Source organism: Mustela nigripes, chromosome 4, assembly GCF_022355385.1.
Source record: "Mustela nigripes isolate SB6536 chromosome 4, MUSNIG.SB6536, whole genome shotgun sequence".
NCBI lineage: Eukaryota > Metazoa > Chordata > Mammalia > Carnivora > Mustelidae > Mustela > Mustela nigripes.
In genome coordinates, this window is record NC_081560.1 from 48,999,247 (window position 1) to 49,024,008 (window position 24,762).

The following is a 24,762-nucleotide window of genomic DNA, read 5'->3' on the forward strand; positions in this document are numbered from 1 at the left end:
GCAGCGAGCGCAGTGTGGGGCTCGATCCCAGGACCCTGGGACCATGACCTGAGCCGAAGGCAGACGCTTAACAGACTGAGCCACTCAGGTGCCCCTCACTTACTGCCTCTTAGCACAATATGGTTGGTGTATAAAATCATAACATAGAAAATCACAGAACATTTGAATGAGGAATTTGAGTGATGATCATCTACCTGTTCTTGGTTTTACAGCCAAGGAAACTTGGGTCAAGAAAGTGCCAGAGCCAGTGCTTAACTAGGCATCTGGATGCCCAGACCAATACTTTCTCCTTTTCTCTTTTGCTTCTCATTTGAAACTGTTATAAAGTACCTACAAGGCCCATGTTAACACCAAGAATCCAAGAGGAATACTATAGAAGCACTTGTAGATTATTGGGGAAAATATTTAGTAAGCAAATATTGCCAGCTGTGATCATTGCTAGTTGAGATGCCCAGAGCTAAGACTCCTCACTTACTTTTCTCTGCCCTCTACTCCTTAGTCTGTATATTGGTTTTTTAGGGAGAGATGAGTTGACTCTCTAATCTAAGAGTTGGCTCTTAGATTAAGCCTATTATTGAGCATTTTATTGTCCTGAGTTAAGGCAACACTTTTTTTAAAAAAAAGATTTTATTTATTTGACAGACAGAGATCACAAGTAGGCAGAGAGGCAGGGCCTGGGGACGGGGTTGGGGGGAAGCAGGCTCCCTGCTGAGCAGAGAGGCTGACGCAGGGCCTGATCCCAGGGCCCTGGGATCATGACCTGAGCCAAAGGCAAAGGCTTTAACCCACTGAGCCACCCAGGCCCCCCAAGGCAACACTTTAAAAAATATATATTTTATTTATTTATGTTTGAGAAAGAGAGCACATAGGAGTGAGCACAAGCAGTGGAGAGAGGCAGAAACAGACTCCTCACTGAGCAGGGAGCCTCATGCAGGGCTCAATTCCAGGACCCCAGGATCATAACCTGAGCCAAAGGCAGGCTCTTAACTGACTGAGCCATCCAGGTGCCCCAAGATAACATTTTTTTTGAGTGAATTACTTAAAATAGAAACCAAACTTACTCATTTCAGTTCAAGAGAGTTTCTTGAAATTATTCCTCAAATCTACTCAGCTCACAGTTATTTTCACCAACTTAGGGGCCATTGTGTTTAAAATTAAAAGGTTGATTAGCTTCTACTTAGAATTCCAAACTGTAGGATAAATGGCTTATAGTCTTTATATTATTATGGTAAAATGTGAGACTGTATGGTAAACTGTGGATTTGTCCTAAAGCCTTCTTTATGAGTCAGGCGGCCTGCGTTGCTGAAAAGCTCAGAGTACCAACCTCTGGGACACACTGTCGGACAAGTAGAGGTCCCATTGTCTCAGAAAATTGTTTTCTGTTGCTGTGAAGTTAAAAGTAAAATCCTAGGTATATATCACACCTCTAGGATCCTGGGGTAGGTAATTTCTGTTCTCCCAGACCTGTTCTGTGGAGACTGTCATTTCATCTGTGAATCTTTATCATAGAGCTAAGGGTAGTGGTGGTCCAGCTCAAAGGAAGAGCATCCTGCCATCTAAAAGGTCTAAATGCTATTGTTTGGGTATCGTTTACCAAAAAGAATATCTTCAACCAGCCCTTCACAAGGCTCAAAGTTCCACAGTCAGCATCATTTCATGAGGGGCCTTCTAGATATGATTCTTGTATCTGGAGCTCATTTTGGATTTTTAAAGAAGAGACAAGACATTGTTAGGGCAGCATGTTATCACTGTTGGCTGAATGATTTATTACCAATATTTACCCAGCTGTGGACCTGGTAGGAGCCACCAGGTAAATCTTGGTGAGGGTGAAGAGAAAGGATACTTAGCTCCCCCTTGATGGGATGTGGACAAATTCTGGGCCATTAGTGGACATCTTGGCTACTGGTTTCCAGGTCATTTTGGGAGTCAATATCTGTTTCTGAAGACTCTTGCTTCCCCAACTTTGGGGCTACAGTTTCAGAGAGGAACCTCTGGAGACTCTAATAATTCTTTACTGGTTTGATCGTCTAGTTCTTATCAAAACTTTGGCCAAAATAGACCATAAATTAATGTTATAAATTCATTTAATATGTAAGTGACAGCAATCTGGATGTTTAATGCTACTGTCAATTCAGAACTCAAGGTCCTTAGAGTGAAAAATTGCTCAGAAGGACTTGTTTCTGGATCAAGGTAGAGAGCTAGATTTTTTTAAAAGTACAATTAGTATAGAAACCACTAGCATTGTTATATGTCTAGAAATCTGTTTCATCTTTCTCTGAGTTATATTAGGTTTCGTGTTGATAGAATGAAATTTTACCATTTCAATTTATTTTTTACACCATCTAGTGGCTCAGAATGAGTGGTGCAGGTAATTACAGCTAATGTGCACAATGAAAATGATGTCATAAATTCAACTTTAAATCTAGCGGTGGATTATTACTTTCCTATCTCGTGTCAATAAAATGTTAGCATTAATCATAAATTTTTTCATTCATAAATTAATTCTTCTGAATTAAGTGTAAACATTGTCTACATAAGGAAGAATACATTTTAAAGGAGTCTTAATATCTGTAGAGGCATTACAATGTATACTTTGTAAAGAAATTAATGCCACACTTTTCAAATAAAGAATGCCATTTAAAAGATTTTAAAGAAATATGACTGGGGCGCCTGGGTGCTGCAGTTGGCTGATCATCTGACTCTTGTTTTTGGCTCAGGGGATGATCTTGGGGTCACAGGATCAGGCCCAAGTCTGGCTCCCCACTCAGCTTGGAGTCTGCTGAAGTTTCTCTCTACCTCGCCCCCGACCCCTCCCCGTGCGCACTCTCTCACTCTCTCTTTCTCTCAAATAAATAAATCTTAAAAAAAAAAAAAAAAAAAAGGAAATACAGCTTGCTTTTCAAAATTAACTGACCTATATTTTGCAATATTTAATTATCACTGGTCTAACTTACCTTCTGGAAGGTTGTCAGTACTGAAAATACCCTTAAAAAAGGCAACACAAGATAGTTTAAGAAAAGACGCATTTAAATACAAACAAAATTTAGATAAATCAGGGGCTAGAAATGGTATGCAATGACAAAGAGGGTTTTAATTTTGTAAGTGAAATGACAGAAAAAGATTGAATGAGTTTGACGATAGGGCTGTCTTCATTAGAATTCCCTATAGAAATATAGTTTGGTTTTAAAATTCAGTCCTCTTACTCTGTTTTTTCAAGGAAGCCTTGATGGGGTGTCAGCTGTGCTCAGTCAGCCTGGGGGTGATTTATTTATTTCAGGCCTCTTTTGAGAATTATACAAATCTTAGCCTTAAAAAAAATTTTTTTTTAAGTGAAAATCCAATATTGCAATAAAGAAGAGTAAGCAGATAACCTACCCTGCCCCCTTCCCTTTGTGACATTTTGCAATTAGCAGCTGTCACATGACCCCTGGCTGAGCTAGCCTCTCTTTCAAAAAGTATCTGTCATTTTCTAAGTTTTAACCTTCGAAGCTCACTAATAATGAATGTAAGTACTGCTCACCTAAAAAGGAGAGCCAGTAACTTTTTGCTTATAGTTCCTTTTCACCTAGGATCACTGCTGTTTTTAATGTATGAAAACGCAACATGTACTTGGGTAGTTTGGTGGAGATTAGGAAATTTTTTCTTTCTCGCCAAAAGACAATGAGGCACATTTACAGGAATGCATAAAAGTGGAATTTGTAATTTTAATGAGAGCTGTATTGTTAGTGAATTGATTCTGAAACACATGGCTAGATTTCTGATTTGTCGGATAGGGGAAAATCATATTTGAAGTAAAAATATCTTCTCTTTTTTTTTTTTTGAAAGGAATTGGGTTGTTTAAAATGGTGTCAGATTCCATTACTAGGTTACATTTCATGTCTATTACCACCTTAAACATGGACATAATATCCTAGTTAATAGTATTTTCATAGAAGTATGTTCATGAAATTTTAGAATTTTAATAGCAGGACCCAGGTTATATAGCTTTAGGCGTATTGTGCTGTCCTGCATACCTCTTTGGTTATGTGATTCTACTGGTTGTTTTGGATTTACATTCCCTATTAGTTTATCTTTCAATCTGTCCTCATCAGTAAATTGCTAACCACATTCCTATTCTTACTTTTAAAGCAATAAATTATTTTTAGAGACTTAATGACAGGGGAGCTATGCTTCAGCAGGAAAGAAGCCCAGTGCTTTGTCTGGTGGTAACAGGAAAACAAGAGAGGTAAGAGTCCTGGGATAGTTGCTCTAGTCTCCGACACGTGTGAATCGAGCACTGCAGCTTTTTGAGAAATTTCTTATTAAGTCAAAATCAGGAAATGTAGGTTGATGGTGTTCACTAATATGTAGTAAAGGGACATTTTTTGCTTGTTTGTTTTTCAGTGTATATTAGCTTGAGGGTCAAGCATTGCCTCTCGTTATATATGTTTGTGACTTTCTCAGTGATCGGTGAATTGTGACTGTCACTGACTGTTTGCTTCTCGTGGTGAAAATGGACAGATCCCGTTCCCAGGGCTTTTCTGGCTTCAAACGTACCAGAAAAAGAAAGTAAAATGAAAGTCCTGCCGAGCTCTGCTGGCAGAGTTACTTTCCAGGTCTCTTCATTTTTCCTCTGTGACCATCTGACCCTGGGTGCCCCAAATAGCAGAGCCAACCGCTGAGGAGTAACTAGGACATCTCAGTACAGGACATAACACGGGCGCTAAGCTGGTTCCCGAACCGTTATTCTGTCTTACAGCCTCTGGGGAAGGAGGAAGGAGTTTTCTGTGCTTGTGACTGCATTTCTGTGGGGCTGATAGCATGTCGTTTCCACGCTGTCAGTATGGGAACGGCTTGGGTACAGTGAGGCATGAACCAGGCAGACCTTCTGCTCGGCAACCCCCAGCCCCTGGCTCTCCCGGAGAAGATGTTTTGGTTCCAGCCACGGGGCTCCTCTTGTTATCTGTGCACTAACGTGTTCCAGTACTTCCCTCTTTCCTCTTACGTAAAATGGAAGGAGCATTACAGGAAAATGTTGACAGCTGAAAGGGGAAGGTGATTCTGGGAGGCAGGCTGGAAGGCTTAGCCCCGGCAGTGGCTTGAGAGGTCAAGGATAAGCCAGAAGGCCGTGTCAGAGATGCAGGCGGAGCGGAAGTGGCAGTGAGGGGCGGTTCCAGGGCAAGGCCGGGTGGTTTAATTCTGCATGGAATAAACTAGAAGCAGAACAAAACAACTCTAAAGACAGCACAATGTTGATAATTTTTAAAAAAATCTGATATTGAAAAATCCATGGCCTCTTATGGCCTTTTGTCCCTCCTGCCCCCAAAACTCAGGGACCTCCTTAATGTATGTATAGCAATGTTTACTCCTTTGAGATGTCTCCTTCCTCAGCCCTTTAAAGGCCAGATTCCCTTTGGAAGAGCAGGGTAGAGAACTGCTCGTAATAATCAGATTGCCTAATAGTGCAGAACATTCTCTGTTCGTTGTCCTGGTATTTTGCTATACGATTAGTGGGAAGAGAGCGGGAGGGAACGAGAAAAGTTTGTTGCATACCTGCAATGTCCCTTTCTAGGCACTCGATATGCTTTCACTCATCTGATCGTAAGACAACCCTATGAAGTCTCTGGTGTGATTATTTTCCAGATGAGGAAACTGATGCTCAGGAAGGTTATTATGTCAATCACCTGAGGATACGGGCGAAAAAATACTTTCTTCTGGAATCAAAGCAGATCTGACCCTAGAGCTTTCTCTCTTTCTATTTGGCTACACCTACCTACATGGGGGACTAGCAGTATTAATTTCTCTCTCTTGACCCTGAACTCTTTGAGGTAGGCATTGTGTCTTAAGTATTATTGCATCCCGAATACCTAATATCATGTTTAGTATGAGTTTGTGAAAATACAGATAAAAATGGGAAATAATCCTGAAAGCTTAAAAGAATTTAGAATGATGGAATCATAGAGGAACCCAGTGCTAGCCCTTTGCTTTATAGGTGAGGAAATCTCAAGGCTCATCGTAACTGGGAAAAATAAAGAAAAGATGCAAGGAGAAAAAGACTACCCCTGTGGAGACCTTCAAAGATGAGAACTTGGCTACTTGAACTTCCAGCCCAGCCCTGAGGCTCTCAGCAGGCAAACTACAAAAGGGGCTCACCTTGTTAAGTATGTAACTATGTTAAGTACGTAACTGGATTACTACGCTGTAAATATAAAGTATAAAATACAAAAAATAGAAAGCATTAAATATAAAAAAATATATAAAATATAAAATCAAAGAGTGCTGTAAATATAAACCCAAAAAATCATCCCTAGAGAACTTGGGGATTGCCCAAGGTTGCATTTCTAGTTATAACAGCCCTGGGATGAGACTCTGGAACTTCTGGGAAAATAATCACAAGGACAATGAGGAGCTGAAAACCCAGTAGATTTTCCTTTACACCTGCACCCTGTTGCTACCTTTACAAGGTTCTGTCTTCAGCTCTTTTGTACACACTATAAATTCAACCGAATAATTCAGTTCTTCAAAGAACTGGGATTACTTGGTCCCGGTTGTGCAGGAGATGGATACCTTTTTTTCTGCAGGTGGGATTTAAACCCTTCAGACAAGGTGTCCTACCCAGGGCCTGAGGAAGCATGGTGGGCAGCAGCCAGCCCCAAGCAGGAACAACATACTTCAGACTGCAAAGCTAAACACACTTCAGAATAAACGTTTGTTTCGTCATTGCTAAAATTCTTCCAGTATGTCTAATATACACAAAGGAAAAGATCCACCTTTTGGAAATTACACTTCTTAAGAAAGTATTTGGGATTGGTCAACTGACAACGTCATCCAAAATAAAGACAGAATGTGCTTCGTCACCCGGTCCATTTTTATTGAACACCTTGTACCCATCAGCTGGGTGGGACATACAGAGCAAGGGTAAGACGGTGCCCTGATCTCAGTGAATTTGTACTTTATTTTCACTGAAGGGACGAAACTAAAGTACACCAGATCCACTGAGGAATAAATGCTCAGCTTGAAATGAGAGCTGTAAATGCAGATTAAATATTTGGAGGCCAATGCATGATAGCTCGGTCATTTGAGTCAGGTCGTATTTGCTGGTTAGGATTTGGGTGAGAGACGGGAGACATTCCCTGGGGAGGAGAGCATCACGTGCAGAGGTGGGAACGAGCGTAGCATGGGGTCGGACCATGTGGGCCAGAGCAGAGGACTTTGAAGTTTCTGCACTGGGGAGCTGGTGTAAGTGCTTGAGCAGTGCTCACCACAGACACTGGGGCAGTTTCTGCGAAGAAGAGAGAGGCCAAGTTGATGATGCAGTAACCCCGGGGTAAGATGATGACGGACTGGAGCAGAATGGTAACAGTTGGAAGAGGCAGGTGGGTGAGCCTGAGAGCAGTTAACGGAGTCTCCTACTGGTCAGTGAAATACACTGAGTACCAAGGCCACTTTCTACTGACTACAAATTCAGTCTTTTCTTAGCCTACCATCAGTCTGAATAGCGGTTCGAATCATCAGACCGAATAGCACTTTTTACTGGGTGGTTTTATAAATGTGGATTGTGTAGAAACTTGAGTTAAATGTGTCTTGACTCTGGAATAGAAATAAAGATCTGTTATAATAACTAAATTCTTTTTTTAAAATTTTTAACGATTTATTTATTTGACAGAGAAAAAATTATAAGTAGGCAGAGAGGCAGGCAGAGGCGCGGGTCGGGGGGAGCCGGCTCCCTACTGAGCAGAGAGCCTGATACGGGGCTTGGTCTCAGGACCCTGAGATCATGACCTGAGCTGAAGGCAGAGGCTTTAACCTATTATAATAACTAAATTCTTATTAGCTTCCTTGCTTGTCCTTTGTCTCTCTTGCTTTAAAAATGGAGCTCACAGTACAGAAAGGGAAAAAAAGTAATTCTTTGAATTAGTGTAACTCAAAGTCACACCTGCACCATGAATTATAAAGTAATGCGGTTGATTTCCATAAGCCACCAAGAGACTCAGTGTCTTCAAGCAGGTTCATAGAGGGTGCTGTTCAGACATCATGGAGGATCTTGAAGAGGGTTAGTGTCGATTTCCTCATTTATCAGCTCAGAGACTAAGATTCAAGGAGTTAATGTGTAGCTAATAATAGTAAAACACTGGGGGTGTCAGGTTCCTGTTGGGCATTTTCCAAGACGAAATGACGGGCTTATAAGAAATGAAAGGAAGCTTAGATAGTTTCTAGTTGAAGATAGTAAAAAGGAAAAGATTGAAGAGGTAGCCTTGAAGAAATTATGTCTGTATTTTAAATAGGTGTCTAGTTTTCATACTACCACAATGTTTATGAAAAACTGAGACTATCACAGTGAATAGTTGGAAAACAGTGGTAAAGTCACCTGGTTGTGAAAGTCAATGCATTTTATATTTTGTGAATCAAATTAACTTCATTTCTGCAAAAGGATAAAATGTTTCCAAGCACAGATACATGTTCAGAGAAAGGACAGGTCATCTTTCCACCTTTCTAACACCTGTTGCATTCAGACAGGTTGGTAACTAGTTTGTGGAATGCTGGGGTAGTATGTATGCATCAGGAAATCTTTTTAAGTGTTTCCAGTTTCTGTTAAGGCAATATTCTTTTACCACGGGGTTTGCAGAAAGTGGACTAACACACTTAAGAGATGAGAATCATGGTGCTGAGAAGGATTCCAGTGAAATGTCAGGGCCTTATTTAAGTGTAAAATAATACACTGGCAGAGAGCAGAGATTTAGTGAATGGTTGAAATACGGACACATGTTTACCATTGAGCTGGTTTCACATCATCAGGACCCATCCTTTCTCCCAGCCCCGATTACATAATCGCTTGCATTTATTGCCTAGTAACGATTAGCTGAGGCCGAAAATTTGACTACAAAATAAAACAAATAAAAACTATTTTAATGGCAGGAAAATTGAAAACAGAGGAGTTAGAGCGCAACGGTGCCATGCGGCTTTACGATTATTTTCTCGGATTATTGGGCAAGTTTGTCCTTTTTTTTTTTTCCCCCTGCTTTGACTGCCACATTACATTTTGCCTGGAAGCCATCCATTTTGCAGATATTGGATTTCTTTTGAGTACTATTTTTATACACTAAGCATCACTACACCTCTGGATCTTGATCGCATTACTACGGGAGGAGAAAGAGGCTTTGTGTTAGTAATTACCTAACATTGTCAGAAGCTGACTGCAGGCCTCTTTCTAGTGATAACAGAATAACCACATAATGTCGCTTTATAGCACATGATTAATAGAAAATAATTACACGTCCTACAAAGGGATGTAATATTTCTTATAAATTGACTGGAATGGTTTCCTGTAGATTAAAGGACTCTTCATTATTTTATCAGTCCTCCCGAAGCGCAGTCACTTGCCTATGTTAGCGTTTTAGTGGATGTTAAAAGGCGAGTGGGGTGAAGGGTGCCAGATGGCAGACCTTCTTGTACCTGAGATCTCGTGTGCTGTAAAGATGACATGATGCTTCCTAACCTTTGAGAGATTTAGATGACAGCCTGGTATGGTTTGTTGCTCTTTTTTTTTGTTTAATAACAAGATAAGGCTTGAGGAGTGTTTATCTTTTTTTTTTCTTTTTAATGATCCACCTGTGACTTCTAGAACAATACTATAATTAGTACGTGGACGGTGAGGCAACACTATGGATTGCATTATTTTCCACGGTGTAAGTAATCTGTCCTTTGCCATCACATTTATTTGGGAGCGGAAAAGAGGGAAGGCAAAGAGGCAGAGTCCCTTCTTCGAAGGGGAAGCTTGTATGGTATCGAGTCTTGAGGCTCAAGTTTAGAATATCGTACTCCAAGAAGCATCTTCATTCCAATTTATAGGCAACAAATGGTTTAATTGGGATTCATGTTGCTCCGGAGGCTCATACAGAGGATGGTAATGATAAAAGTAAAAGCTTCTGTGTTTGCAATCTTGTCGACATACTCTAATGGCCTCAGTGTAAATCCATAAATTTGCCTCCTAGATTTTTACCTCACTGTATTTTATCTTACCTCTTAATGCCACACAGGAGTGTTCTATGGAATTCCTTACAAATGTAAAGTAATAAACATACTGATTTTATTTTACCCTTTTCTGATTTAAACCTGTGATATTTTAGAGTACTTTTATGAGCAAATTTCCTATGCTTTTGAGTTATTTTAAATTAAGTAAAGCATTTAAGATGATTAGAGTCTGAAACTTTTATGTTTTCCTAGAATGATACTTTTAAGGGATGTGTTTGCGGCTGATTAAGCTCCTCCCTCCTGTTTCCGACCATCCTTTCTATTAAATAAATCTTACCAGTGACCGTCAGGCAGAATTCTCTCAGGTGTGAGGTATGTCACTGATCCTTTAGTGAAATGATTCTTCGGAAATCAGTTTCTTAAATTTGGTTGTGAGTGGGCTTTTTGAGAACAGGAATGTGCCCTTTCTTGAGAGTACAGATGATAGCCAAAGCGGAATGTTATAAAGTGAGGTAAGTGTCATTTGTGTGTAAACCTGGAGGCCCCGATCTCAGAAAGCAGATTCTGGTGTTCACACACCCTCAAGCCAAGTGTGCTCTGTCTGCCTCTTGGTGGAGGGGGTTAGTTCCTTTACTCTTTAAAAATAATCAATTTTTAAAAAAAAAAAATGTTAGGCTGGCATTGGTAGGAGCTTTCCTATTCAGACTTAGCCTGGTAACCATCCATTTTGAAATCTTACAATGTAGGCCTTTTGCCTCCGGAAGGTTAAATACATTTGTTTTGTGAAGCATTAGGCCCTAATTGTATTCATTGCCTTAAAAATTGAGAAGGGCAGTTTTATTAGGTACCTATTAAGATATAATGGTTGCTAATCATAGCTTTCAGTAAGTTGGTGTTTCCTTTCTGATAAATAGATCCTACGGAGATTTTAGCCACCATCACTGAGTTCAGGCATCAGACTATTTTCATTTCTTAGATAGTTGTATCCACTAAATTCACACTGACATTGAACTTTGAAACTTAAGATCTTGAGTCCTCTGCCCCATGAGCCAGAGCTGTGCCCTCATTAGAATAAGAAGCGTAGGGTTAACAGCCTGACTCCCCAGCCCACCTTTTCCTTCCACCTTATGCTTCCAAGAAACCGGATCCTGGAACAACCCACTGTTTAAAAAGCACATACAGATTTTAACCTGATATTCTGTCTATTGATAGACTACATGTCAATACACACATGCCAACGTTACTACATTTGTATTGAGGAATTGTATGATTTTCCTTTCTGATAGCCAATAGCATATACTAATCAATACAGATGTTAAGTCTGTGCCAGTATGAACATTCCCTCCCCACGTGTAACTCGATATGCATATGCACATTTATCTATGACTCAAATGTTGGAAAATCATAGCCTATTGAATTACTTTGGGGATTGATTTTAAAAATTTATCTTCTATGAAAAATTAAATTTGGGTCCTACAGTGCTTTTGTGGAGTATTGCTTTTGGAAGATATTATTCTTGAAACTTGTAATTCATTTTACTTTGTTTGTATCTCACTAAACATAAATAAATTTGAGACAAAAATACATTAGTCAATCTGGCAGACATATGAGGCCCATCGCTGTGTGTTCATGATGCCGACAGCAGTGGGGTCTCTCAGTGTAGGCAAAGGGGAGAAAGGCAGGTGTGGTTTATCTCCCATTGCAAAGTAAATCCCAAAGTGTTTCATCAATCACTCTTTTTTTACAGCTGGATTAATATTTCACCTTTATAACTTGAGATACTTTATTTCTTGTTGATCTTCTGCTCTGAGGGTGAACCTAATACCACCTTTTAATTCCTATCACCCACCCTTTATCTCCCTTTATCTAATATAGTTTTTGATTAGGGAAAGCTGAACAGTGCATGCCTTGGGGAAGCTTTTTAAGAGGAGCCTTGAAAAATTATTTTGTAAAGCAAATATTTTTGGATATTATTAGTGTTCTCTTATTTCCTCATTTATGTGTTTAAAATATCTATACTCACATAATAGATTTTAAGAAGGGGCATAGCTCTGCCTTCGAAATAATTTTCAGTCATATGAGTTTAACTAGGAAAAAGTTTATTGTGAAAAAATAATTATTTCCTTGCTAGATGATAAGCTTCTTGAAGGCCAAGATCGTATCCTAAGGGTCTTTGCTGTGACCTTGTAGCATCTAGCACTGGTGTTTGCACAGAAAAGGTGTCTCCCCAGGCTCTGTGTGTGGGTGTGTGTGAGTGAGAAAGAGAGAGAGCAGGGAGGGAGAAGGGAAATGGGCCCGGGGAGCTGACTTCCTCATGGAGTTCCATTTGCTAGGTTCTTATCCCAAGTGACTGTTTCTGTGTGCTATATAGAGTAATAAACAGGCTTTGTCTTATATGTTAATTTAAATCGTTGCCTAACAGCATTTTTAAGTGTCCAGAAACAAAGGAAAAAAGATTAAAATGTTTCAATTTGCAGCTCAAGCTCTTGTAACTTTGTAAAAAGAAATAACATTTCTAAGAAGTCGCATATAAACGACATTGTACTTATACCAGTCTAAAGGTTAATATTGCATATTGTTTTCAATTAGGAATACAATAGATATGGCTGGTGGGTAGGAGAAATGAAGGGAGCCATTGGCTTGGTGCCGAAAGCCTACATAATGGAGATGTATGATATTTGAGAGTCCTGGGTAAGTACATTTTAATCCAATATTCTGTAATAGCTCATATGTTCTCTTGGTCCCTGTGTTATGAGTCTTTGCCTTTTGAAAAGTCTTTGTAGTTTTCTGATAGCACAAAGATCATGCTTCCATATCTTCTTCTTTTAAAAAAAATCTGGTTTGATTTTTAAAATAACTTCATAGCATTTACTTTGGAAATAGATTATTTAGATAAAGTCCCTTTGCTAATAACTGGATGTTTTTTCAGACCTTCTCTTCTTGAGTAAAATACCATTCTTTCTGGCCTTTCTGAAGAGCTGAATTGACAAAATGTTGAGTAAATACTCATTTTTCCTTGCCTAAAAGTGTATTTTTTTTTCTAAGCAGGAAAAAAATCAACATTTCACTGGAAGAAAAAAATTCAAATGCAGCTTTCCTTTTTTGCCTACAGAAAAGGAAGATTCTCCTGCTCGTCTGTAAACGCTTTGGATTTAAAATCAACTTGAGAGCATGAGTGGCAGTTTGTAACCTTTTCGTGTTTTGTTGAACCTTTTTCTTTGTTATTTTATGCATTCAATATAATATTCCTCTGATGTGAAATTAAGTAAAGAATATTAATTAAGTTAGAGGCAAGCAGTAAAGTTGTACCTGTTGCTGTTTTGCGAAGACGAAAGTCTCGTTTTTATTATTTGCTCATTTGATTTGTGTGAAGAATTCAGCCCAATTTTATATGTTCCTCACAGTCACTGCTGCTTTTGGTGATTTTGGTAATTTCTCTTCCTATTGGATGTCAGTGATATTTTAGAGTGTAATATATAATTTCATGGAAATTTTAATTAAATCTATCATGTAAGCTTTTGGTAGATGATATCTGAAGACTGTGGCTTTGTTCAAACTTTGTAGAGGATCGATCGTGGTGCTGATTTTTCACACAGTGACATGTTTTCATGAAAGAATTTGGACTGATTTTTGCCTCGTGTTGAAGAAAGCCACAGGAAAGAAAGAATGACAGAGCCCCCGGGACACATGTGCAGCCCAGAGCCACAGCGTGCCTGAAGCCCCTTATCAGGAACACACAGCCCACCCTGGAGACGGGCTGGCTGACGTTTTCCACCAGAGTTGTGTTTAAATTTAATAAAATAAAAAAAAAATTCATCGGAAAGCCCCTCCTGCCTCCTACAGCGCCACAGAGGATCCCCTGTATTCTCAAAGTGAGAAGGTCTAACGGAGCACTGTCCGTCCGTGCCCACTCATCGCTGTGCTGCTCAGTTCCCGGCACAGAACAGTAGGGCTCCGGGGTTGGGGGTGCGGGGGCATTGAGCTGTGCTTCTCAGAACCATGAGGAGGAAAGGAAGGGCTCCGAGAGGAGAGCCTGGAAGTCATGGTGGGAACAGGTACCAACAGGTGAGTGGGAAGGTGTAGGGTGAGCCTGACTTCAAAGGAATGTGCTGGGCTGCCTGAGCAGGCTTTTTGCAGTAATAACCTGACCTTTTCCTGTATGTTTGAAGTCGGGGAGTTGTAAATGCCAACGGGGTATCAGTGTGGCCGTGATATTGAAATATAGATATCTGTCTATCTATCTATATCTATATATATCTATCTCCCAAAATGCACTGATGATTGGATCATTACAGAGTCACCTAATATTGAATCATTGATTAGTAGCCACTATTTTTGTTGAACTTTCCAGATCTTTGCTTTATAAAGATTCTAGCTGTGAATGTACTGATATTTAACCGCCCTTATTTATAGAAAATTATTTATAAGCAATATTTCAGAACTTACGTTTTACCATTGTCTTCTTACTGCTGTGATCATCTGAATTCAAATGTAGTGAAACTGATTTTTTTTTAGTTTTGGGGATTGTGAGTAGACTCTCATTTATGTAAATTAGACGTTGTCGAGTTAGAGCTTTCAGAAATTAATTTGTGCCCTCGTTTAATCTTGTCCTAATAGAGAGCCGTTGGAGTCGATTGAAATCATCTTGGCAAAAGTGAGATGACCGGAGATAAATTTAGCGATCTGTTTTTCAAAGGCTGAGAGATTGAAAAGCAAAAAGCAGCTGTGGGTTTCCCTTGAACGTATAGTCTCGGTTGTAGATACAGGTTTTGGGCTTCTTTCTGGTTTGAGTGAAAATTTCAGGGCTGGGCCAGTAGGTGGCAGCAGCTTTTCATCGCATACCCAAGCCCTGGGCACCCCCTCCCCCACTCGGGCACAAGCTTGAGCAGAATGTAAAGCATGTAAAAGATTTTTGCCTCCTTTTACAGTTAATCCAGGAGAGGGAGTCCTTTGCCAACTGATGACCAACAATTCCAAGCCAGATAGTCTCTGTGAATGGTGACAATACAGATATAAAGTGTTACTTCTGTCCAGAGCTCCTCTGGCCTTTGTTCTTGTTTAACTTGAACATAGGTGGGAGATAAGAAAGGAGACAAAAGATTTAAAATGAAAGTGACAGGGAAAATAATCATTACTTTCAACTCATGACTACTTTATATTCATTTGGCGAAATCATTTGTATACTACCAGGGAGAAAGTTTTCTTTACACCCTTGACAATATATCACACTCTCTTCAAGATCATAATAATATCATTAATGTGCATTTAAACAACATGGCTTGTTAGAAAATATGCTAATTGCTATGTTCTCATTATGTTTGCTTAGCTTTTATTTGTTTTTCTATGAACAGTTAGAGAGCTAATTTTTTTCAAAGGTGATTGTAAGTCATATTTTATATAGCATTTTGCTTGATTATTTGCTCTGTACTGAATTTGTACTCTATTGCCATTAGATCTTACAATAATGTTCCACTCTGCAAATTTTTAAGGTTCAAATAAAGTTTAATTGTTTGCAAACTGTTATGATGCTAATAATTCAACAGCCTGCTGTGTTACTAATGAAATTACTTTGTTATGATTAATTTGGAAAATAGTGTGTTGATTGTAGTAATTAAGCACAACAAGGTGAAGTAAATGATTGTAATGCCATCTGGCCTCCAAACTGAATGAAGAAATGAAATAGAGCTGTCATCTGAATTTATTCAAAGAAGTAAGGATAATACAAATGACTTTCATTGCTGTAGGATTTACACTTAACCACAGCTCACTCTGTTCTGTTTTTGCCAATTCGTTGCATGTGACACTTTTTCTTATGAAAAACAATGTTGCTTAGCCTAGTTATTGTCTTGAATACTTTATATTATTTGAAGTTGACTATTTTTACCTTGTGTTAATTTAATTACAGATAATTACATAAAGTATCATAGGATCATAGAAAATTACTTTGCAACCATCTGTAAGTGAAATCTATATACGTGGGGGGTGGGTTGCTATTAGTGTACAAATATGTCGTATAGCCTTTCATAAACAGCAGAGATTTCATTCAGTTGTTTCTAAACTGTTTCCAGTCAGGATTCCCTCACAGTTCTTCTGATTTCTACCTTTCCTATAATTTCTGCAGTCTGAACTATTGCTACTCACTTGACAGAGGCTGGTGACTTCCAGGGCCGTGATTAAACGCAGACCCCAGAAATGAGTTCTAGAGCAGAGATCCCAGATTTACTCTTGAGCCACCATAAGACACTGACTTCAGCACACGCGTGGTTTAAAAAAGTTTGAACTTCGTCATTGAGACTGAGTGAAGCATTGTGTAAATTTTCAAATGAAGAAAAGTACTTCTAAATTTCAAATAAATCAGTCGTTTGTATTTCAGTGGAATAGGCTTTTAGAGACACAAATTGTATAGAAATCACTTTTCTCTTGAGTTCAGGAGATTGAAGAATATTGAAAAGTAGTCTCCATGGTAAAGAAAGAGGTGGTGGAGAGGAAAACACGATGAAGCCATAGAAGACACAACGTGCTTCAGAGGTTGAAGGAATATAATGAGAATATGGGACATTAAAACATCTGTTAAAATGGCTTAGTTTGTGAGTGAAATCCCAAGTATTCTAGAACACAGAGAAACAAATCAGTAGTATATTATTAAAGTATCTTTGTACAAACTTAACCTACACTGTAATGCATAATTTAAACAGTTAATCTTCTTGGTTGGGAACAAGGGAAGTCTAGACATGCTCAACATTCCCGTTTACTGCCTTACAGTTGAGTTTTAGAATTTCTGTTAGAACCCCTGATATATAACATTCTGTGATGAGATAAATACAACATTATATGATCACAGTAACATGGAGTGACATTTTATTAATGGTTTGAAGGGCTTTTTCTTGTTTTCCCTAGTAGGATCTGCCCTATCATTACTTGGATGCAAACATAGGATTTATTGCCAGTGGGATACTTCAGAGTATATGGTGTGTGTCCAGTAAATACTTGTTAATTAACTGATTTGGCACCCTACCGTTTCTCAAGACCTGAGATTTAAGACGAGAAGCAAAGAGCTTGACTTCTATACCTAGTAGAAAAAAATGTCTTTTTCAGTGAATACATCAGCATTCTGACTGACATTCGCTTCGTCAAAAGATCAGTCCCTTTTATTGAGTCTCTGAAAGTAGTCCGACTGTCTCCATAGCCCCGTCAACAAGTGGACGGGATTTGATTGGTGGCAACAGGCGAGTGAGATGGAGAATAAGGAAGGTGAGCGTGGTATCTCCTCTCTGTTCTGGCCGGTGTTGTCACTCTTCTAAAGAAGGCACAGATGACTCAGGCCAGTGGGGGCAAGTGATCTAGTTTCACTTTCCCTTACCTTCCAAATCACAGCCGGCTTGAGTTCCACCCGGCCCATGTCAGAGACGCCCTCTGATCTTGGAAGTTGCAGCCTTGAGTGGATCAAAAAGGAATTTCGGAAGAGTGGGAGGTTTCACAGTTGTTGCCAAATCCAGCCGTGATTCATTTCCGGGTCTCTTTTTAAGCGTTACTCCCTATTTCTTGAGAAGTTGTATTATCGTGTTCTCTTGAATGCTTTGACTCCCCAAAGCGAAAGGACCCATCAGTGTGGAGAGCAGCCTGAGTCATACCGGGGCTGGGCTGCGCCCTGAAAGGAGTGGGAGGAGGTTGGAAGCGAAGCAGGGCAAAAGAACCTATGAATACGTGCCGAGGTGTGAAAATATAAAGCGTCTCAAAAGCCCCCTTTTTTTTTTTTTTGAGACTTTATTTATTTGACAGAGATCACAAGTAGGCAGAGAAGCAAGCAGAGAGAGAGGAGGAAGCGGCTCCTTGCTGAGCAAAGAGCCCGATGCGGGATTCCCAGGACTCTGGGATCATACCTGAGCCGAAGGCAGAGGCTTTAACCCACTGAGCCACCCAGGCGCCCCTCAAAAGCCCATTTCTTTTTTTTTTTTTTTTCTTTTTAAATTTCTTTTCAGCGTAACAGTATTCATTGTTTTTGCACCAAAAAGCCCATTTCTTAAGTGCTTTTCTTGACACTGGAGACTTGCAAAGTGTTTTCCTAGGTTGCTCTCCACTGTCTTCACTGTTTTATTGTTCGTTACTCAGAGAGGTAGCATGGAACAGCCCTTGTCTCTTTCCTATTTATTGGCCTCGACTTCATCATATAGAAAGATCACTCCTGCTAGAGTCAAAGCAGGTGCCACTTTGTAGCCTGAGCAGCGGTTTACCTTTTGTTTGTTCCAAGTGTCCCACCGGTGCTCTCCGAGGAGAAAATTAATGACACCAATGTATGCCAATTAAAAATGACTGCTGCGGAGGAGGGAAAAAAGTTCCGACAAATGAGCAGATTCCCATACATTGTCTCCTTTCCCCGGCCCCCTCGGGAGTCCATTTAGCAAACCCTGTGTTCTTTAACTCTCACGTCCAATGATGATAACCACGTGACTAGCACTAGCAGTGGCCAACATTAACTGTTGACTCTCTGTCTCACTCTGCACTTTTCATCAAATCCTCCTGGCAACTCCAGGAGGTAAGACGTGTTGTTAATTCCCATTTTCCTGATGAGCAAATTGAGACTAAGTAATTTGTCCTGATGTCCAGGAATAGGAAGTTCCCCGGCCTCCCTCCCTTTGACGCAGCAACATTCTGCTTCCCAGTACTGTGACAGATTCCAACCAAAGGCATAATTCTATCGTTTGCATATAGAAGGCACTCAATAAATTGATGATGGCACCGTTCTTATGAAATCGTCCGGAGCACGTGAAATGCTCACGGATGGATCATCCGACAGCTGAATTCACCCCACTCAGTAGTCAAAGCAGCCCGTGGTGACTGTAGCAAATCCAAAGCAGCCAAGCCACCATGAAGAAGAAATGTCAACACAAGAATATTTCTATCCGTGAACTTCCAGTCTGGCTAAAGAGGGTGTCTCTGAAGGAAGCAGAAAGTCGAGAGAGGACATCAGGCCAGAGGGACACTTCTCTCAGGACCCTTTCTCATCCTCTCCACCACCCCAAAAGTCAAGCCCAAGGCAACTGAGCAGCCAGGAAAGCCCTAGAGAGGTCTGAAAAGCAGCTGCTTCGGTTTCAAATCATTCTTTCTTAGTTGTTGGGGGGCATGGGGGGGGTAATCTTTTTCTTTTAACGAGTTTAAGGGATTATTATTAACAAACTGTTCAGCCCTTTACAATCAATGAGCAGATTTCCTTATAAAACTTGCAACATTTTGTAACTTTTGCTGGTCTTTCTGGCTCCCAAGTGTGAGGTGTTCTTTCTTGGGCACCTACGAGGTTGTGTTGTACGGGGCTCCATGAAGAACCTCTTCTGTTGCATTTTTGAACAAGTGCTTTTAAGGAATATTTTGTATTGCTTGTACTGCTTGGAGGCTAGCAGGGGCGGGGGAATAGGAGAGAGGTCCGGACTGCCGTCCACTCGAGGGCTCTGCCAAAGGAAGGGTCAGGTGCAGCCCTTGGAGAGTCCGTGGCACACCTGGAACTGCTGGCTGTCTCAGAGCCCGAAAGAAGCACGGGGACTGTAGGTCCGTTTCCAAGGGCTAGTGCATGGGACAGACTCTTCTGAAACGTTTCCAGGCTTGCTGATCAGGACATCATGCTTCAGAACGAACAGGGAGCAAAGGACTTTGCATTGTCTTGCTCTCCAGTTTCCCCCCAAGTAGATCCAGTCGGTATAAAGTGACCCACCCAGGCGGATAGAGGACTCCTTCCTAATTCCCGGTTCAAACAGACTCATGGTCTGTAGAGTCTTAGTCACTCCCTGCTTTCCTCTCCTTCCTCCATTTTGCTCCTCTTCCTCAGGCTTTCCCGAGGAGCTAGGTCGTATGAGGCATGAGGTGCAGAATTCTTGCCACTCTTTGGAGTTGTTAATAGCAGTCGTGCTCTCTGCTTTCTGGGAACCCAGCAAAAGCAGGTCTGTAACTGTATTGTTTCCCCTGTTGATGGACACCCCGAATTGAAAAATTGACATGGAGCGATCTCGTGTGTGTTGTTATCTATCTGTTGCTTTGTTCAGTCGGTCAGCGTATTTATTTTATTCTTTATTATCATCTCAGCACTTTACTATTTCTCTTCTTATCTAATTAAATGATTCCATTTTGAATAATTACATTTAAGTGCCAACAGTGTGCTAGGGGCGTTTCAAACATTGAATCAGGGGCGCCTGGGTGGCTCAGTGGGTTAAAGCCTTTGCCTTGGCTCAGGTCATGATCTCAGGGTCCTGGGATCAAGCCCCACATCGGGCTCTCTGCTCAGCAAGGAGCCTGCTTCCTCCTCTCTCTCTGCCTGCCTCTCTGCCTACTTGGGATCTCTGTCTGTCAAATAAATAAAACCTTTAAAAAATTATTAAAAACAAAACAAAACAAAACATTGAATCGTCACAGTCTTTTCCAAGAAGACTCACAGTCTAAAAAAAATAGGACATAAACTCAGGGAAGGAGAACAGCCCCAGGTAGCCTTACCTTTGTGAAATGCTTAGCAAGTTAAAACATTAGCAGTGTCCTAAGTCATAAAGCAAAGGTTCTCTGATTTCATTAAATCTGAACCTAAAAGGCGATCTTGAAAAGAAACTGGAAACACACACACACACACACAGGGAATCTATCTATCTACTATCTATCATCTATATGTATACATATATATTTTTAAAGTGTATAGTTGGGAAAGTAGGTGCAAGGGTTTCAGTGTTAGTTCAGAGGAAAAGATTGATTTTTGGAAAACCTCTGGAATGCTTGTAGCTACTGAATTAAGTGTGGGGGGCATGAAAGAGCTGTGTGTGTGCATAATGTGGATATCTTTTAGAGTTGCTGCCAATTATGGTTAAAGGTCATTCTGAAAGCCGTGAGTGACCCCTACCCCTTTAGGAAAAAAGACTATTTTCTTTCAGTTGGGGACAGAGTTGTACCAGCTGAGAGTGAGTAGTAGGAAGACCATGGGAACTGGAGTCCGTCAAAATTCTAGTTTCAGTTCTCGAATGCACTGTGCCTTAGAAAAAGTTTCCTTGCCTGCAAACACCAGCAGCACTGTTCTCTCTCCCTCCCAGGTGGGCTCAAGTGAGGTTATATTTGGAGATGGCTTGAAAAACCAATGACAGTGTTAAATAGGGCTTTCCTGGATTTGAAGATATGAGAACTGAAACAATGGGTCAAAATAAAAATTTATCCTCCACACCAAAATCAAGCAAAGGAAAAAAATGGTAGCTATGAGCACTGGCTGTGCTACTATTTGGAATAATGTTAGTGGGCTGTTGATTTTATTATTTTATAGCAAGAACTGATAAAACCATCCTCAAGGAGTTTGGGGTTAAATTCTCTTGTAATCCTAAATGCATTTTTGAATCGAGCCATTATTTTCTAAGCTATGGTTACGTTCTGTTAACTGGGTTTTCAATAACAGGGATGTTACTTCTCTCTGCAAAATTCCAAACTAGACTTTTCTTTTGATATTTAAAACCATCAATCAGAATAATGGGCTTTAGGAATATGTTGCTTATAGTTGGTCGGACTTAGCATTTGAATATTTTTTGTAGCAGATACCCTAAAAAAATTTTCCTTTGGACCAGTATCCACTCTCTTTATGAACTGTTCTTCCAGACGGGTGTCCGTGACTGTTTGCATGTGAATACACACTTCTTAGCTAAACATTATCCTCAGGTGCATGTCTGAGAATAAGACCATTTTATTGGATCAAATTAGCCTTGTAATATAGCACTAGTCTCGGTTTGTAGTTTGTGAAAATATGGGACTAGAAATCAGGGCAAACCAGAACCTCATTACATGTAACCTTAATGCTTTAATGTTATAACTTTAGGCAAAGCTAATAAAAAATGCAAAGGACTCTTAAATAATTGAAATTATCTAAAAAATTGAGCATATTCCTTCAAATAATAATGGCTTTCATGATCTGATTTTTTAAAAATTCATTTCTCATATCTTGAATTACTCAGAAGTGTAGACATCAAAGTAAGTTTGAGTTTATTTAAGATTATTAAATATATTTGTTATACAGCATCATTGAAAATTCCATTTTTTAGCCTAGCAATTATAATGTATAATGTTATGCAATATAGCATTCTAGCAACATATCTGATAATATCATTATAGTATAGAATGAGTTTTCAGCACTTCTTTCTCAAATAGTGGTCTGTAATGTGATGCCTTGACTATCTTGAACCATTATTCAATTCTGTTAATTTTAGTAACAGTCATATTGTGTACCTGTGATTATTTGCTTTCTAAAATAAAAGCTTGTCTTATCTTATTCAACTTTCCTTATTATTTTCATAAGGCATTTTTCATGGCTATCTGGGTCAAGGAAAATAATGAACTACAGTAACTGGCATTGAAGTCAAGATCAGCCTGTTCCTAAAACTTTTCCTCCTCTTGCTAAATAATTACAGTAGACATTTTTTAGTTGCTGGCACACCGTCCTCTGCTTCCCCCGGTGCTCGGGTATACAGCAATAAATACTGTATATTGATTACTACTTAATTCTAATGGAAGTGTACTGAGGCTGGAAACACATTACAGCTTAGCATTTAGTGCCTTTGTTTTTAAATAGTTTTTAAAATTTAAAAATTGATATAATTGCCCCAAATATGCTTTGGTTATTGGATCCATATCATGCTGAAAATTATTCTGATTTCATGTCTTTTCTAAAGATTATTTTGTTCACAATGTATTTTCCTGGCACTCCATTGCTATTTTTGCCTAACTGAAAATCTGCCATTTCCATTTTAGCTGAGTTTGGAAATACGAAAAGCATATTAGAACAACACATTAAAGATTAGTATAGAAGCACCAAAAAATGAATGGAAGGGAGCCATGTGGAGATTTTAAATTTAGTAAAATTATTCAAGTGTGTCATTTTAATCCATTAATCTGGCCTGAGACTGCTTTAAAGAAACCTTTCTCCCTAAACGAGGTTTTCCTCGTGTAAAACACCTTGAGAAGAGAAGCTTCTCCCCTAAAACAAATACTGGATTTTGTCTTGTTTTGTTTTGTTTTCTCAAAGAGAAGGGTGAATCGAGAGCTTCCCTAATCCTGTGCTATAATTTATTCTTAGTCAAAACCAGATTGCCATTTATGCACTGGGTATTAAAAGCTAGTTACAGTCATTAAAGGTGGTCTCTCTAATGCTTGGCATTAAGATACTCAATATGAGATTTATTTTCAAGCTATTTCAGGGCCGTGAGGGAAGTTGTTTTCTTTATGAAGGGAATTCTGTATTTTACTTCAGTATTTGTAGCTTTTTTTTTTTTTTGTAAATAGAAAGCAGAGAAGGGGAGAACGGGAGGTGGTTGTTTCTTTGAATCTGAACATAGTCTGTCTTCTTAATGAACCCTCCGCACTGCCCAGAAAACAGCTCCCTGCAAATAAACATGCTAGAAGTGATTTAGCCACAATGTCCACACTGTGTAAACATCTAATTATTACAATAAAATTGTCAATAAATTTACATTACTGCTCCCTTTTCAAACGTTAACCAACTTTTTCTTCGCTTGATAAAAGAACATAAATTGTATTTTTATGTGTTGGTGTTTTTGTTTTCATTACACTTCTTGCTGCACTCTAGACAAAAGACCGCAAACCTTAATGCCCTGAGTTATTCCCGGACGAAGGAAACTCCTACAGTTGTTTATTAATGTCATGTGTTGTGTTTCCTTTCACGGGGACACAGCCTCAGAGGCTCCACAATCTGATCTTTAGTCACGGCGTTAAAGAAAAAAAAAAAAAAAAAAGCCATAAAGCTGGTATTGTGGTCACTGCAGCTTTAAGAGAGACACAAAGAATTAAGGCCTCTTAAAATCCACGATTAGAATGGGAATTTAAGTTACATTAGAAGCAAAAGATAAAATGGTAAAATGCAATAATTTCCTTTAACAAAGATTACGTCCAGTTTTCAGAATTATGATATCATGTTGAATATAATTGTGGAACAACCCCCCCCACGCCCCGTATTTCTTATATAACTGGTACATTAACATTAGAAAAGCAGAGTGATATTGAATTCTAATGAGGTCTGGCCTATATGCTCTGCTAGGAGAAGAATGAGGATAATTCATTTGTATTCTACAAAGCGCTCGGAAATCCACGCGCATCCCTGTGGCTTCAGCGCGTGGTCTGATCATCTGTTCCTCCCGGGGAGGGGGAGGGTGAGATTCATTGCTTCGAACAGCATCTGAGCTGGGGAAGGTAGTTAACCACTTTCCTGCTAGCTGTTGTTTCCTAATGACTGTTTAACATGGTGGCTCTGCATATGCATCCGCTTTACCTGTTCTCATCAAGGATCTTAAAAATTGCGATGCTTCTGTTGGTGACAGTGCAGCTCTGTAAAAGCCAAACAAAGAAAACGGAGTGAAATTCAGCAGGGTAAATGTGATTTCACCATCCTCGGTAAACATGTCGCTTTTAAGTAAACAATGAGATGACAGTGAGGTATTTGTTCATTAAAAGAAAATCTGAAAAATGCTCCATTTGATCCGATATTGGCTGTTTAGGAAAAAAAAAAACAAAACAAAACTGTGTTCATTTGTGAGTCTTGCTGACATTCGGAGAAAACAGCCCATTTTGGAAAGTTATATTTAGCAAAACCAAGGAATGAAAGATTTTAGCAAATTGCCACGTAAAATGATCTGCACAAAAAGGCATTGGGGAAGTGAGCTAAGGCCTGTGCCAAACAGATGGCACCCCCTGCTGTGTTTTTGATTGAAAAAGAAAGGTAACATTTGCAGCCACGTCAAAGAGACAGTGATCAGCTGAACAAATTGGTCTCCGAAGTACCCCATCGCTGGAGCA

The 24,762-nt window shown here is 39.6% G+C and overlaps 1 protein-coding gene across 3 annotated transcripts in view; it reads left to right on the forward strand.

Moving 5' to 3' along the window:
- Positions 1-15,472, forward strand: part of SKAP2 (src kinase associated phosphoprotein 2) — a 170,715-nt gene extending 155,243 nt beyond the window's left edge. Inside the window, exons 12-13 of one of the 3 annotated variants that reach the window (XM_059396691.1) lie at positions 12,541-12,642; positions 12,997-15,472. In XM_059396691.1, coding sequence (XP_059252674.1) covers positions 12,541-12,633 — 93 coding nt within the window. In that variant the 3' untranslated portion in view covers positions 12,634-12,642; positions 12,997-15,472. The remainder of the gene's footprint in view (positions 1-12,540; positions 12,643-12,996) is intronic. The other 2 variants (XM_059396690.1, XM_059396692.1) reach the window with 2 other exon arrangements.
- The last annotated feature ends 9,290 nt before the right edge of the window (positions 15,473-24,762 follow it).